This window comes from Camarhynchus parvulus, chromosome 14, assembly GCF_901933205.1.
Source record: "Camarhynchus parvulus chromosome 14, STF_HiC, whole genome shotgun sequence".
NCBI lineage: Eukaryota > Metazoa > Chordata > Aves > Passeriformes > Thraupidae > Camarhynchus > Camarhynchus parvulus.
In genome coordinates, this window is record NC_044584.1 from 10,335,699 (window position 1) to 10,352,369 (window position 16,671).

Here is a 16,671-nt window from a genome sequence, read left to right on the forward strand (position 1 = left end):
TTTGTTCCAGCCATTCCATTTCCTACATTCTTGTCTCTAAGTAATAGCATTACATACTCAGTAGTTCAATGTAAACTTAAGAAAAACGTTATTTTCTATTTTCTTTTCTTCTTCATGATTATTAGTTTATTGGAATGCAGGTGAAATTCTCATTTCTGCTGGTTCATATCTGTGTCGTCATTAGTTGTTGAAGTTCTAAAAGATTAAACTTCTAAACAAGAAAAATCTGGAGATCATCATGCTATTTGCAGAAAAAAGGTTATTGTAGCCTTCCCAGTAGCAAGTGTTTATCAAACACTTACAAACCTTCGATCAGCAATTCCATAGGAACACGTGGGCTTTATGTCATGTTTAAATGGGTATCCTTTAGGAATATTTAAGCATTGCTCTCTAGAATTTAATCTTGCAAAAAAGTTATTGCTGTTCCCTCAGTATTGTGATACTGTTGTTTTTGTGGCTCCAGATTGGAAATGATTTTTATCCTCAAGAAAATGCATCCAAAGTGCCCCCAGCCCCCACAGGCAGGGCGTACACGAGCCCACTTGTGGATATGTTCAACAATCCTGCAACAGCTCCCAAAGCACCTTCTGAAAAACTGAACCACTCAGCAGGTGAGTGTCCTGCAAACTGGGTAAGTGTGAATGACAGCCTGCAGTGTTCAAAATTACATCAGGGCTGCTCTGCTACTATGATGATGTGAATTTCAGGATGTATAAGGAGTAGGAAATGGTCTTTACAAAGGATTTATATCATTTACCTAATGGGAGAGAGATGTGTTAAAGGCAGGTCAGGATAAGTCATTTCTATTTTAATTACATTCTGTGTGTCAATGATTTAACCCAACTGAATTGCTCTCATGGCTTGAAATGTTATCAGCAGAAGGCATTCCACGATTTTGAACAGGACACATCTGAGTGTTTCAGTGCACAAACAAACACTGACAGTCTCACTCTGGCTTACTTTAAGGGCATCTAGCAGTAAGGGAGAAATGCACATGGGACAAGAGGCACACAGTCTTGTAGTTCTTTTCCTGAAATTTAAAATCCTAATAAGATTTGCTTCCCAAGTGTCTAATATATTGATTTTTATACTTTCTGTGATATGCGAAACAACTAGGGCTAGACCACAGCATAAGCAATGCAGAACTCTTCAATGTGTAATAGAAATTCCAGCATTTCTTCCTTTAAATTGTCAAATAACATACAGTTTTAAGCCCTCCTTTATATTTTCTCTGATAAACATCTGGTGTCCAGAAAATGCTGAGTATCTGCAAGACTTCTCAATGTCGAAGCTGAGTGCTGAGGCACAATTGAAAGCGTCAGTTGGATTTTATACACAGTTCCATTTTTCAGAAGGGAAAATTTTCAAAGGTCTTTTACAGGTGTGATTGTTTAGTACTTACCACGCCAAAAGAGGAAAGAGGTAGCCAGTTAAAACTCACAGAACTTTTTCTGCCTGTTGGTTCCACTTTAGTATGCTGGGTGTGTGCATATAAAGGCATATGCAGTTAAGAACTTCATGGTGATAAGAAACATTGGCAGTGAGAGGTGTCTAAGTACAAAGTCTCCATTTTCACTTGAGTTTTCCTTTATCTTTTTCCTCTCAGATTACTAATTGCAATTATTTCTGTGTGTCTCATTTTTTTTCTTTTCTTGACAGAGAATTCAGATGATGCCAGTTTATCACGTTCAACTTCTGTTGCCACGGGATTGAATATAATGAAAAGGCAAAAAGTGAAGACAATCTTCCCTCACACTGCTGGAAGCAACAAGACATTGCTCAGCTTTGCCCAGGGGGATGTCATCACCCTGCTGGTGGCTGAGGAAAAGGATGGCTGGCTTTATGGGGAGCACGACACAACCAGACTGTAAGATAATCATTACCCACCTTGAACATGAAGTAAAAGTGTGTCTTACCAAATTATGCTAGCAGATATTAGTAAATGGTTTTCAACCTTTTTTACTGGCTATCACTGACTAGGGAGTTGGGGTTTCCCTCTAAGGAAGAATCTCTGCACATACTCGGTTTTACACACTAATTTGGCAGCATCAGAAATTGGTTTTTTCAAAAGTTAAATCTGTTTGCTGAGTCTACTGTTGTATTTTGAAAGATCTTTCCAATTTTATATAGTATAAAAGACCTTTCCCTTTACAGAAAAGGATGGTTTCCATCATCATACACCAGACCACTGGATGAATCAGCAGAAGAAAAAGCCTTTGCCCCAGTGCCAAGGTAACATTTTGGGTGGCACTTGCAGAAATGCCCAGATCTTCGCTAACATTTATTTAAAATGTTATTTTTGTGCTCATGTTCTCTGAGGTTCAGTAACGTGTACAGTTAATACTCTCTAACAGCCTGTAGTACAATGCCTTAATTATGCTAAGAATGTGTTTTAATGGTTAGACACAGAGCCAAGGAGTAGCTTTGGAACAGCCTTAACTCAGATTCCCCCTGGCTCCAGGACACTGCACCATTATTCACTTCCTGCACTTCTGAGCTTTCCTGGTGCTGCAGAGAAGTGCGAGGTGGATTCTGGCATCTGAGAATTTGTTGGTTTCTGTCTTGCAGCCCTGCACCAATCCGAAGTGTTAGCTCTGTGAACCTTGTGGAGAAGGGAGAAGTTGTCCTCCCACCACCAGACTACCTGGGGGCTGCACAGACAGACAGACGGATGGAGCCTGCCAAAGGTGCTGCTGTGAAAACCCCGACGGACAGAGCGGAGCAGGCAGGCCCGGTGAGTCAGGGAAGCCGAATGAACCCAAACGCTGCACCCTGCTGGGATGGGCTCTGAAATGAGCCCCTGGCAGCTCCCACCTCACCTACCTGTGCTGGACCTCAGCCCTTTGACCCATCTGTCTGCAGGAGTATCAGGGGTTTTGGCATTTCAGTCCATCCATCCTAACAGGAAGGGAGAAGAATTGATCAGGGATATGACTGACAGGAGCAGGAGACTTACCCTGCACAGCAAAACTTCTCAGCCATGGAATCTGTTCAACATGAAAAGAAATTCTCACAGAAAGCAGTACAGATCCATCACCTCCAGTGATGTTAGAGCTGTGGGGCACAGTGCAATACAGCAGAATAAACTCTGTGTTTGCAGCTATTGCTGAGGGAGAGCTGTACTAACTCCTGGCTGTATTCAGCAAAGCTGCAACTATGTAAAAATGTTTTGGGAAACCCTTTTTTCCCCAATCTAAATGTTCCTACAGAAAAGATTTGCATTTTTTGGGGGAGCCAGAACAATTTAATATTAGCATGTCTATTTGAATCCACACTCAAGTGGGTTTATTTCTCAGTAATGAACATTGTAGTGTAGGAAATGTGCAGTTTGTGCAGTGATGTTTCTGGGACAGTGTTTTCTGTGAGGAGTGAAGCTTTGCTGCTGCATAAAATGATTAGCAAGAAATACGACCTAAATCTCAGTGTTCAGTTACTTTCAAAACAAATATCTGGGAACTTCTAAAATTATTCTGAAGACCAACATCTGTATTTTGACATATTTGTAGTTTTCATTTTTGAATGAAGAAGCCATGAGCCTTGGTGTAATGTCAGAATTTCTGGTGGCTCCCTTAGCCTGTGTTGCTGTTGAGACCTGCAGATCAACATGGCCTTCAAGTGTGATTATGTCCAAAGCCCTTGGGAGGTGCCAGTCCAGCAGGGAGAGTTCTGTGCCTGGGAGCAGGTGACTGACTAAAGAGCTTAAAGAATTACAGAATGTGTGAAATGGTCTCAGGATCCCTGCACTGTTCTGCTGGGGGCACTCCATTCTCAGGAACAGACACCTTAAGGCCTGTTTTGGTTTGTGGTGTTTTAGGTTAGGAGGTTTAGGAATAAATTTAAGGCTTGTGGACTAACATTCCTGTTAAACCAGAAACTCAAGAGGAATGGCAGATCAGTCAGTTGGCAGAGCTCTAATTAAAGCTATACAATCTCTTTGGAAGCCAGAATGGAAACTAATAGCTCCTAGGAGTGGAAAACAAATACATCTTTTCTGATAATCTAAATTTCTACAGGGAAAGCAAGACTAAAATAAATTAGAGCTTCTGGAGTATAGAACAATGACCACTTTTGTTGAGGCACCTCCTAACTCACAGCAGCTGCTGTGACCCCATCTTAGGACAACTCTAGAGGAGAGCTGCTGCACTTGCAACCAAGTGTTTTGTTCCAAAGTCACTATTTATTTTCATTCTTGCAGAACTTCCTTGTCTTTCCTGCTTCCGTGCAAGTCCCCAAGCCCCACATCTCCATAGGCTTTGGAAATGAGCCCAACATTATCCTGGGCTGGCTTGGACATTCTTACAGGATTTACAGACATGTAAAACAGTCTGCTCACTGGGCCTCCTATGCAGAAGCAGGAAATGATTCAAGGCATCTTGTTTTTGCTTCAGAATACACAGAAAAAATAGCTCAGGATTTCAAGGAGAGATGAGGAATGGTTCTTGACAGTTAAACTGTTCCTGTTGTGCTACACAAGACAGTAATATGCACACCAGTATCAATTATAAAAAAAAAAAACTTTAGTAGTTGACATAGCTTTGTGGAAGGTTGATGTTCAGTAAGATCTAATTCAGGCATTTGTTAATTTTTCTTAATTTTAAGGGTTAATTAGGCCTAATTCTAAGGTCTATTTATAGCTGATGTACTTGAGCAATTTCAATGGAGTCACAAGCCAAGCATGAGTTAAGAACCTGCTGAATGAGGTCCTGAAACACAGCGTGCCTGGAATGGAAAGCCTGACAGGCTTTGCTTCAGCACTGAAATTTGAAGTATTAAAACCAAACTGGCCATACAGATTAATTACAGGGCCTGTTTCCCTTAGTAGGACAGCAAGATCACCTGTTGCATATTTCTACAAATTCATGTGCTTTTTTTTTTTTTTTACAGAAACCTGACATGAATGGCATTATAAAACCACCTTTTCTAAGGTAAAATAGTTTTACACTCATTTTGTTGTGTTTTTACATTGGCTTATTTTATTTTATTGATTATAAGGGGAAATAAGGATGTTTATCATTAATTTCTCTCTGACCTTTCCCAGTCACTGCTAGAATTTTAGAATATGGCTAAAATTAGTTGCACTTTTCTCAAGGGTGGCTTCAAGTGCAGCACAATACACAGGCCCTTCTCAGAAAAACATGTTTCTCCAGTAGCTTGACAGGGAGCAGGACTTAAAACCCTTCTTTAACTGACTTTCAGGGTTAAAAGCAAAAATCTTTGAAGACTGGGAGCTATTAAAAAAAGTCCAGATGTAACTGGGCATTAACTTCCCATATTTTTGGCTCACTGAAAAATGATGCTTCATATGTAACCTCATTTTAAGAATTCAAGTTAAACTAAGAGTTGCACAAAATCCCCGAGTCTCAGAACCAGAACTTACTGTTTGACAATGAAGAACCTGATGAATAAATTTGGGGTTGGATTGCAGAAAGCCTTCAAGTAACTTGATGCATTTCTTTTCAGTGGAGAAAACCCCTTTGCAACGGTGAAACTCAGACCCACAGTAACAAATGACAGATCAGCACCGATTATCCGATGAACAGACGGGTCAGACACATCTGCTTCCTCCTTACCTACACCCAGTTTCAGCAATGACAATTACCATCTCAACTTGTCCTAAAAATTTATTTAAATGTAATTACTGTACAATAGACACATACTGGAATGGAGCTCTGATGTTTTTTAAACCTGTAGTTTCTAATGAGGTAATTGCTTTGGGCTAGTGTTTGAGCACTTGGGCTTGATTTTACAGTATGCCTTTTTTGTAGTAGGAATTGTGAAAATACTGGAGATAGTTTGGATACTCTAGTGAATCAGAATAATAGCTCAGAATTTTTGGCATTCATTACTTGGAAGCTGCAATGGTAAGTTCTAGAATATAAGCCTGCATATGCCACCTAAAGAAGATAACAGTGATTTTTTTTTTCAAACAGAAGAATGTAACAACTGCCTTATTCCAGAATAGAGAATTGCCTGTATAAATGATTATATGTTACTTTGTGTAAGAAAGAGACCTTAGGTTATAAATAAATATTTATCCCCTTAAGAATAGACAACTTGTAATGCCTTGCTTAAATGTTCACACACAAATTTCAAGTCAACAGAAACGCATCTGCAGTCTAATGTTACACTGTCAACACACTCTTCAATGATAATTTTGTCTTTAAAAACTGTTGTCAAACTTTAATCTGATAAAAGGTCATAATAAAGCAGTGCCATGTTTTTCTCTCAAATGCCAATATAAAAAGCTGCCTTTGAAGTTCCTCCATTACTGTAGCCTACCCAAAAGAAAAACAGCTTAAAGTTGAAAATTTTTAGTTAAGGAGCTGAGCAAAGGCCTGCATCTGGCACAGTGCAGTAGCTAAGTGAAACTGAGCTTTTACCTTCAGCCAGAGCAGAATCCTTACTCTAAACGATTTTATTTTACACATGCACATGTTTCCTGCTGCTCCCCCTGGCTCATTCGTTTACTGGCGCCTACTTCTACTTCTATAAACACTGAATTCAAGTCATGTGAAATGCCTTTCAGTTACTTAATATCAAAAAATAGTATATGAGCATGTGCTGGCTCCTCTCACCCTGCCTTTCAAGTTCAAGGCCGAGGACAGTTTGCCAGAGCACCCTGCATAAACACCCCCCATGCCCACCTGAAACAGCAGCTTTCCAGAGGGAAACACCTGAGCCCATCTTCTACAGCACAGCAGAGGCAACTCAACCCAGCCTGTCTGAGCTTTCAATAATTCATATCAGAATTCAACAATCTAAGATGCAAAAGCCTTTACTCAGGGCAGCTCACGGCTGGCAGTGCCCCAGGCTCTTCCTGCTGCTGTCTGTGAACCAACAGCAGCCCCTGCATGAAGCAAAAGCCTCACTAATTAAAACAGGACTCTGATTGTGTGTTAATACTTGTGCCTGCAGTGGGGGAGAGGAGCTGTTGCCATAGAGGTAGCACTCACAGCACTTAAAACACTTCCCTCAAATACCTGATGCCTAAACATGTACAGTCTCAAACATTTATCATCATCATAAGGATTCTGGCAAATACCCTTTGTTGTAGCTAGGATTACTACTCTGCTTTCAGACTACACCAAACATGTCAGTAATAATTTTAATAATCCAGCCACAAGTTGAGGATTGCAAAAGGAAAAGCAGTTTTATTTAGTTTTCAACAGGTGCCACTAAACATGGAAAACAAGTCAGGTTTTCATGTTTTGCAATGCACATGCTCATAAAAGATTAAGTTTAAATTACATGCAAGAGACTAAATTCCTTCACACTTTACAAAACAGGTCTGAAGCAAATAAAATGATTGTACATGACATTTACATTAGAAAGAGTATGCTAACAGTTGTAGCTTCAGTAAGCACGTCCACATTCAGCCCCTCAGCCAAAAGCTGCCCCACAGTTGGGGCATCTTCTCTGCCTCAGTGCAAGGCAGAACAGAATCCCAATTGGAAAGAATACAATGGCACACAAAACACCAAGACAGGTGAAGGTGTCCTCCAACACGCCAACCCTGCAAAAAGGGAAAACAGACTCAGTCAAAGGACACTCAATAAGTTTGGCCCCAAGTCACCACTCAGTGCTTTGGCAGTCACAAGAGAAACCACACCATTTTATAGAGCAAGATAAAGTACAAGGTTTGGGGTTTGTTCCTGGTTTTTACTTCTCAAAACTGATCTCTCTCTACAACTGCAGAGGAACTAATTATTGATGTCACATGGCTCCAGCTGACTCCCAACTCCATGACCACATGGAAATCTGGTTTCAGCACAGTCCTATGACAGCAGAAATTTACCTCCTTTTCAATCCCTGACTCCTTTCTGAAGTGCTGTATCTGAGCATCCCCCAAAATAAAGACAGACAGTAAACCAGAGAATTCAGACTTTAGAAATTTGTGCAGTTACATAAATAGTCAAGATTTGGAGTTTAGCAAAACACTGAAACAAGATGTATCCTCCTGGTACAGTGCAAGTCAAGGCAAACAGAGCTGAGTGACCCTGAAGTGCAGGCTGTGAGCAGGGTGCCAAGGCCAACAAGCTGCTGTTCCCTGGGAGCAGTCAGGGACAAGCTCTTGGATGTGTAAATAGAGCGAAGGAAGGAAGGCGCAGGCTCAAGAGACCATTTCCTTACAGCAACTGCCTGAACCATTGCAACCTGATTAAACCTGGGAACCATTCCCCTTCCCCTCAGCCACCATCAGGAGCCAAAGGCTTTTCCAAGTGTTCTTGATATTCTGCTGCTTACGCAAGTTCATGTTCCCCTTAAGCTTTCCCTCACTTTAATGCACTTTATTTCTGTTTGCAGACATAGAAGTTAACTCTGTATCTGGTATAAAATAAAGGAACTGTCAGGTTACCACTGATCCCAGCAGTAGCTTTATCGTTTCATGTCCTCAGATAACATCCTTTTAAGGCAAGTAAAAAACACAGACCAAGTTCATATCACCACATAGATTAGAGTCTGAGCGCACAAGTGTCCCACAGCTCAGAGCTGTGCAGCCTGTGCTGGACATTGTGGCTCTTTTCACAAATTCAGCATAGCATGAGCCATGGGGAGAGAACAGGAGGCTCTCCTGAAGTGCTGTGGAGCCTTGGGGAGAGAACAGCAGTACCTGCACTACTGAAACTCACTCTACAAAACGTGGCAAAAAGGGGTTTTGCCACGTTTCTGAATTCCTGAGGACTGTGTCTTGAAGCAGAACACTTCTGCAGAGCTCATCTCTCACTGTTCTAATCTCTCTGGGCACACAGATATTCAATTCAATATTCCAGTAATCTTGCATTGCTGTGGCAAAACAAAGTGCCTGCCCTAAGAGCTAGAGCTTGGGAAGTGCCATCTCCTGGAACACTCTGCTACTGGAGCTGGAATGCAAAGAAATTCAGGACTGTTGGAACACACCAGTAACAGACACAGGGGCAAAAAGGACACTGCAGTGTTCAGCCAGAACCATCAGGTCTGGATGAAGCAGCTGAATTTGGCAATTTGCACTTGGGAAATGAAATGCACGAAATGCTGACCAGCCTCAGACCAAACAGAAACCAGCAGCACAAGCTCAGGAGGTGAGGCCTCTGCTTCTCCCCAGGTTAACCCAGTAACACACTGGATGTATGGAGAGGCTCAGACACACTCTCGAGGTTTCTGAGTAATTCAAGATGCAGTTTTCACAATGCAGATCCACCCAAGACAGGCAAAGCCCCTGTTCCAGGCAGGCATTTCAATGACATCACAATAGCATTATTTGGAAACTGCACACAGCACATTACAGCTGTTGTATTTCCTGCCCTGCTCTGCTGTTACACTAATGCCTTCTTTTCCTTTCACACACACTGAGCAGTTCCCTCCTGCAGGCACCCAACTCCTGCTTCATTACTGTTTTGAAATCCTCTCCTTGTCTCCTAATAATTCCATATTCAGTTCCTGTCCTGAAACCTACATTTGTGACAAGTAAGCCAGTGTGCTCAGCTAAGAGTATAAGCAGTCTATGGATGTGACCTTAAAGAATAAACCCACTAATCAAACACAGAGGGATCAATGGGGTACTGCTGGTCAGCCCCAGCAGTGATGAGCACAGCCCAAACCATTCCAATCAACCCCCTCTTTATCAGCTTGCAGGGCCCAAGTCCACTGGTCAGCACACGTCCTTCACGCTTTCAATAGAATTTCTTTTAGAACTCCCTTCTTCCTAACAGAGTTACTCAGAAGTGTTCAGTGGTAGTGCAAACTACAACTAAAAATTTTAAAATTGCCATCCATATTCAACACCAGACCCAGGGACAGCCCAGGCCAGCAGCAGAGCAAGGCAGTTCCAGGGACACTCAGCAGAGCTGTGCCTGCATGACCCCACAGCACACCTGATGTTTCAGAGCTCCTGTCATGTCTAACAGTGTGATTACAGCATTAGCCACACAAACACTTCTTGGCTTCTGCTGATTTATGTCAGCACCTAATTTTAGATGAACACTTACCAACCACTGCTTAGCCAGTTACTAAATTTAAAAAGAAAAAAAAATACTTTTTATAAGGGAGATTATGGACATTTTTTGCCTGTATATCTTACCTGAGATGAGGAGTAATTAGAGACTCCATATTCAAACTGTGGATTCACTAACATAACCAAACATAAATTTTCTTCTACAGCATAAACCACATAAAAGCTGATTATAACTGCACCACTCCCACTCTAAAAATAAAGTGGAAAGGTTTATTTATACTGCAAGCAGCATCTTGCATTTAAGCTATGACTGCAGCTGCCAACTCCATACAGTAAGGTCAATTATGCCCACTGACAAGTACTTGAAACCAAATTGTTTTTCAGATAACCCCCTTTTTCAAAGTAACTCTCACATCAAGATCTTAAGTCAAATGCTCAGGATGAGAGGGCTGATAATGAGATCTGTGAACACAGCATTGGTCTGATTTAACACATGCATTTTTAGACTTATCACTACATCACAGTATTTAAATGTGGGCTTATCAGCATTTTTTAGACCTTACAAATACATCCAAAGGGTCACCCCAAGTAATCACAGACAGGCTGATTGTACCACAAGCTCTGCAAGACATGAAAAGAAATTGCACTTGAGAAAACTGCTATCCTGCACAAAGATCACTGACCCACCACCTGGAATTTTCAAATCATATCCCATTTTTCTGCCACAGAGGTTGGTTGAGTTTCAAAGTTTAGATTTGAATGAGACCATCAGACCAGGGACAAGCATGGACTATAGCAGCTACACACTAAATCTAAAGAATATTTACATGAAGTTTAAATAATAAACAACTACAGAAAGCCTGTATCCTGAGCAGCCTTTTATCAAAGCCAACACATCATTTGTGACTGAAATAATGGAAGACCAGAAGGCTGAAATTTGGAAGAACCTGATAACCTAAGTGCAATTTTTCTAGAGTCTATTTCCAGAGGAGACACATGTAATTGACAAAAACAAAATTTCAACTGCAACCTGAGAACTTATAACTTTGTCAAGTCAAAAAAAACCCCAATAAATAAAAAAAAAACATCACAACAACAAAACAACACCTGTGGCAGGGGGAATGTTGTAAGACATCTCAGAATAAATACAGTTTTAATTAAACTTGTCTCATCTTCCAGTTCAGGAAGAAGTTTCAGTGTTGCCATAATTTGAGACCCACTACAATGCTGGTCCAGCAGATGCACTGTAGGTGTCAGAAGTGAAAGCTGCAGCAGTGTGAGGTCCTTTCCTTTGCTCTTTCTCCTGAGCAAATGAACACAGTTGAACAAGAAAATAAAAACCCAACAGGGCCCACCACAGGCTCTCCCCCAGGTTTTGAGGGAACTTTTGCAATAATCAGATCATGAAAATGTTTTTTGCATTTTTTAAAAGGAACTTTCTTCTGTTAAATAAGAGGAAAGCAAACATTCCTCAGCAGTTAGCTATTGCCAACAACAAAAGACAGAGAAAAAGAAAATGAAAGTGGCCACAAGTAAAGCAGCCAGGCTCCATTCTCCAAGCTAAAACGATAATTCCACAGCAGGATATCTAAAGGCAGTGCCTGTAATGACTCAACACGCACTCAGGAACATAAAATAGTTTAAAAGCAGGACTTGGTCAAACCTTAAATGTCAACTAGAAGCCATAAAGCTGACAAGATTGTGCAACTCCGTTTAATTCTCTGTACATCAGGGCTGGGAGGAGAACACACACTGAGAAAACAGGACTCCAACCACCAAAGACATTCTGAGAGTGCAAGGAAGGACAGAACACATTAAAACTGGGGTCTGTAACTAGAAAGCAACACTGACCAGTGATGAATGAGCTCGATGTGAGGAACAGCTCTAAGCAAGAGACAGGAGAGTCATCCCTCAGATGGCAGCAGTGCTTCAGAGGGAGAAGGACAGCAATGCAATTACCAGTCACCACGGGCATATTACCAACTTCAGAGAGGCTACTGCTGGAGATACTTTGTACTTTTTATGACTAAATACCATAAAAAAAAGACTAAAGATGGACTGTACTCGAGCCAGCTTATTAACTGCAAGATCACTCGTGACTGCAGTAAAATAGACACCAATTCAAATAAGAAACCAGTACTGCATATTTCTCCTCATATATTTTAAGTTGGAAATGGTTTTGATTTCAATCAGCACCACAAATACATGCCATAGGGCAACAGACTGCTTTGTATTCCTGATGGCAGAAGTCCTTTTGATGGCCTTTAGGTTCCTCCATCAGTTACATCATCCCACAGCCACACACAAGGCTCTTCCTGGGGATCTAAAGCACATGGAGTTCTCTAACAATCATGCACCATCAAATCAGGAAAGCAACAGGACAACTGACCTGGTGTTGCCATCTTATTGCAGGGGTTCCATACTGTTGTCTCCTTATCACAAAAGTTCCATACCTTCTTGGTGTTTCTCATGGGCTGCCCCTCCAAGCACTGACTCTTTTCTTCTCCACAAAGCAGCCAACTGACTCCAGTTCCCTTCTCAAGCAGCCACCTCACTCTTCTATAGCACTCTTCTTCTCATTGCTTACAGCTGTGGCCTGTTAAAGTCAGGCCTGCTCCTAATCTTTGGTAATTGGCCCAGCTGCAGCTCCTTAGGGGTAAGATTACTTTCTACGCTATCTTTATTTTCTTATATTCTACCCCCCTACAACCTGGTAGTTTAATAACAAAGTTTTTAATGTACCATTAATAGCTTTTAATATTTCTCAATGCCCCTTCAACATCCTTTCTGTTCAGGGCAGGATTCAGAGTGTAGCTGCACATTGCATTCATCATAAAATAGGTTTCCAGGACATGGAAGTAAACTAGAACTGTGTTTAAGGTCTTGAGAAGTCAAAGAGGATTGAGTTTTTCCTCAGTCAGGACAATTAGGAACTAACATTGTAATAGGGCAAAGAAGATTGACACACCATTACTAGATACAGTTACTCATCCTTGGGATTCCCTGATCCAGAATATTTCACAGTTCTCCTCACAATTTATTTTTTTCAAAGCCTAAAACAGAAACTAAGGATCCAAGAGTAAACTAGGATTTTGTGGAGAGTATTTTGCTTTAGGAAAGAGTCCACAATGAGTACTTACAGCTGGGCATAGCTGATGACTTAAGAAAGCTACTTAAGTGAGATCAGTTAAAAACAACTAACAACAGACTGCTCATTTTCAAAAATTCAGCCAAATTTATATAATATATGTGCAAATGATTGTTTAAAAAGTCTTTCCTAGAACATCCCAGAAGCCTCAAGCCTGTCTGAGTTCAGCAAGTGTTTGGACAACGCTCTCAGGCACATGGTGGGATTCTTGGGAGTGTCCTGTGCAGGGCCAGGAGTTGGACTAGATGATCCTGATGGGTCCCTCCCAACTCAGCATATTCTATGGACTTCCAGAAAAAGAAAAAATTATACCAACAAGAGCCTACCCCTTTTAAGCTATTTCCAAGAGCAGTTCCCCAGCGAAATGCTTTGAGCTGTCCTGGGGTCAGGGCCAGAAAACCTGTGTGTACAAATACACTGCCTGCCTCTCTCCAAGCCATGCACAACATCTGCCCTGTCTTCTGGCTGAGCTACAGCATCAGCATGTTGATGTAATCACTCAGGTGGCAGGACCTACCACATCCTCTGAACAGCTCAGCACTTGCTTTCCCCCAGTTCAAAACACACACCTCCTAGATCAATAGCTCTAGCTGGTACAGGTTTTTCAGCCTTAACTAGTGCCATTTCAACAGGCACCTGTTTTTACATAACACCACAGGATGCTTCTTATTTGAATCCACCTTTGAAGGCAGGTATTGACTCTCAGACAAACACCAACTTTACCACTTGGGTTACAGCCTCTGCCATATGACATCCTCTGTCACACTCATCACACACCAAACTGGAATCCCTTCAGCTACTCAGGCAGGTTCCCTACACCTTCTGAAAGGGAAGGGAGGGCTGAGACCTGCAGAGGATCAAGTGCCTCCTTGCAAGACACCCCAAGGGTAACTCCTGTACACATTAACAGAGGGGATGAGCCTGCATTTGAGCCACAGCTGGCCAGGCAGAACAGTGCCTGACCTGCACCAGCAGCAATCCCTCTGCCCTCAGCCATGGCCAATATCCCAGGAAAAGAAGAACTGAGAAGTGAAAGGGACTACAGCTGACTTACAGCACTAGTGAGCAAACTGAATGCCTCCTTCCTTTTTTTATGGCTGTGATCTCCAAGGGGGAAGTTCTCCTCTTGCTGCAACTCCATATAACAGCTGACCATATTTTTTGGTTTCCACCACTGCAGCAGACTGACATTTTTGGTCTGGTCTATCAATTTCTCTGCTCTTCTGCAGTTAAAAGGACTTTTAGAGACCTTTTAAAGCTTTAAGGCACCAATGTTTTCAGCCAATACTGACAATCACTCTGCCTGGTTTTGCAAAGTTTGGACTGGGAATGGGAACACACACCACAACAGCAGAAGTTCTTCCACAGTACTGCCAGAAAACCAGAAGTGACTACGGTCAAAGACTACAGAGTTTCACAATAAAATCATACTACTCACCATCATCACCAGGCATAAACACATCAGAAAGGACTTCCTGCCATGTTTTCCCCCAAGAACTGACCTGTTACATCTGTTACTGAAATGCCATTTCGTTAAAAGTATCACTTACAGATCTTCCTCCATCTTAAAGAACAAATTCGTGTTTGAAGTGTCTTGTATTATTTATAGCACATGTCACAGGCCACCAGGACAAGCTCACACTACACAAACCAAAGCATTCCACTCCTAGATCTTCGTGCCTTTTCAGTTAATTTTAATACACACACCAAGAAAAGCTACTGAAAACCAAGGAACCACAGGGATACCTTTATCTTAAATAACAAAACCCAAGACTGATTTTAATTCCTCAAGAGCCATTTTACCTGCAGGCAGGACAGCCACCAACTACTACTACAGAAGTGGTGGTGGCAGGCTGCTGGATGATGGTGTACGTGCTCGAATAGTTTGGCTGTGATGTCGGTGGAGGAACAGCATACCCTAAAATAAGAAAAAACCCTCAATCACCACACAGAAGGCACACAAAACAATGACAATTTACAAGTATGACAACAAAACATGGAAAATAATAAACAGGAATGTAGTCTTGATTAAGCACTTTAAGCTGTATCAAAATCAGAACTGGAACACCTGGCACATCTAATTACAAAGCCACTTCATAAACCAAAGTATCAATTTAACCATCCCAAAAGGACACTGAGCTAATAATTAACTTCAAGATTTTGTTTCAATGCTGCTGAGCACCCGGGAAAAACTGTTTCAACAATGACCATAGCTTTCCCTTTCGATGTTATATATCAAAAAAGTCTCGCTCCAACAGACAAACTATGTGAAACAGAATAAATATTCCTCTAGTTTCAAGTTTTAATTCCATATACTAAGTTTCTAACTGGAAAGCAAGGTAGGAGTGATTGCACGCAAGTAGAAAGAGAAAGCATAGGAAAAAAACCCCAACTTTCAGAAAATCCACGTTGTTAGCAAAAGAATGAGTAATTTTAATGGCTGTAGATAGAAGACAGAAGGCTTTAAATGCTTTATTAAAAACTTTAAATTATATTTTTTAAAAGCTTTTGAAATGGATGGTTAGATGCACGCAGTGTAATAAAGGCACAGCTTGGCCAGTTATAATCCATTTTGAGCTAATTTCCCAAGTTCTCAGACTTTCTTCAATCAAGTTATCCATCTGTGAAGTCTGGCAACATCACTATTCAAACTGAAAATAACCACTAATACCTTATTACAGGAAAACAAGCTTCAAGTTATCAACAGGAAAATCAATCTGTAGCCTCAGGGTTCAACTCAAAGACAGGGGTCTGTGTCTGCTGCGTAACTTCTGTAACTGTTGAAACATTCCCCTTTCCTGAGAAGGCTACTTCTTTCTCGGGCAGATGTTAGTATTAATTGTTAATGAAAGTACTGCACCTACTCACCTGCCTAAGTCTCTCCCAGACTACTGAAGTGTATCAGAAAAAACAAACATTAACCAGAGTACAGCGGAGTGCAGGCAAAGAACAAGTTTGGGGTCTGTTTCAGTGCCAAGCACAGCTGTGGCTGTGCCTTTACTCCGAGGCAGAAAACCCGCGCGTGTGAGGAATGCCCGCGATCTCAGCCGGGGTTCTGGGGAGAGCACAACACAAACAGCTCGGGGGCCCCGAGGGAAGGAGGGCAAAGGGAGATGGCGCTTTGGAACACCTGGATCCCGGCGCACCCGCCCCCCCTCCGAGCGGGGGAGCCGCGGCACCTCCGGCGCCTCCCCGTGCCGGGGGAGCCGCACGCGGGAGCGGCCCGGAGCCCCCCGCTCCCGCCGGCCGCCCCAGCCCGGCTCCCGAGCCCGCGCCCCGGGGCCCCCAGCCCGGTCCCGGGATCGGAGGCTCCCCACAGCCGCTCCCCGCCCCAGCGAAGGGGCAGCGGGGCGCTCGGGCGCCGCTCCGCACACCGGGGACCCCCCGCCCGCAGCTCCCCGGAGTCGGCGCCGCCCGTGACCCACCTGGGGCGGCCGCGGCGCCCGGGTAGGAGTACGGCGGGGGCGGCTGAAGCCGGGCTGCGGGGCGGGGATGGCTCCGTAGTTGCCGTGCCCGTAGTCGTAGCCCGGCGCGCCCGGCGCGGCGGGGCTGTAGGCGGGGGCCGCTCCTGCAGCAGCGGTTTGCTGTCCAT

General features: G+C 42.7%; 2 protein-coding genes across 2 annotated transcripts in view; one reads left to right on the forward strand and one right to left on the reverse strand.

Annotated features, from left to right (window-relative positions):
- Positions 1 to 6,275, forward strand: part of BAIAP2L1 (BAR/IMD domain containing adaptor protein 2 like 1) — a 32,244-nt gene extending 25,969 nt beyond the window's left edge. The window contains exons 9-14 of the mRNA XM_030958076.1: positions 464 to 611; positions 1,660 to 1,867; positions 2,155 to 2,232; positions 2,569 to 2,734; positions 4,885 to 4,925; positions 5,461 to 6,275. Coding sequence (XP_030813936.1) covers positions 464 to 611; positions 1,660 to 1,867; positions 2,155 to 2,232; positions 2,569 to 2,734; positions 4,885 to 4,925; positions 5,461 to 5,536 — 717 coding nt within the window. The 3' untranslated portion in view covers positions 5,537 to 6,275. The remainder of the gene's footprint in view (positions 1 to 463; positions 612 to 1,659; positions 1,868 to 2,154; positions 2,233 to 2,568; positions 2,735 to 4,884; positions 4,926 to 5,460) is intronic.
- An 856-nt stretch (positions 6,276 to 7,131) lies between these two features.
- On the reverse strand, positions 7,132 to 16,671 carry BRI3 (brain protein I3). The gene is given in 5 exon segments (XM_030958147.1): positions 7,132 to 7,513; positions 14,883 to 14,997; positions 16,505 to 16,549; positions 16,552 to 16,635; positions 16,638 to 16,671. Coding segments are annotated over 5 exon segments (411 nt in total). The 3' UTR covers positions 7,132 to 7,380.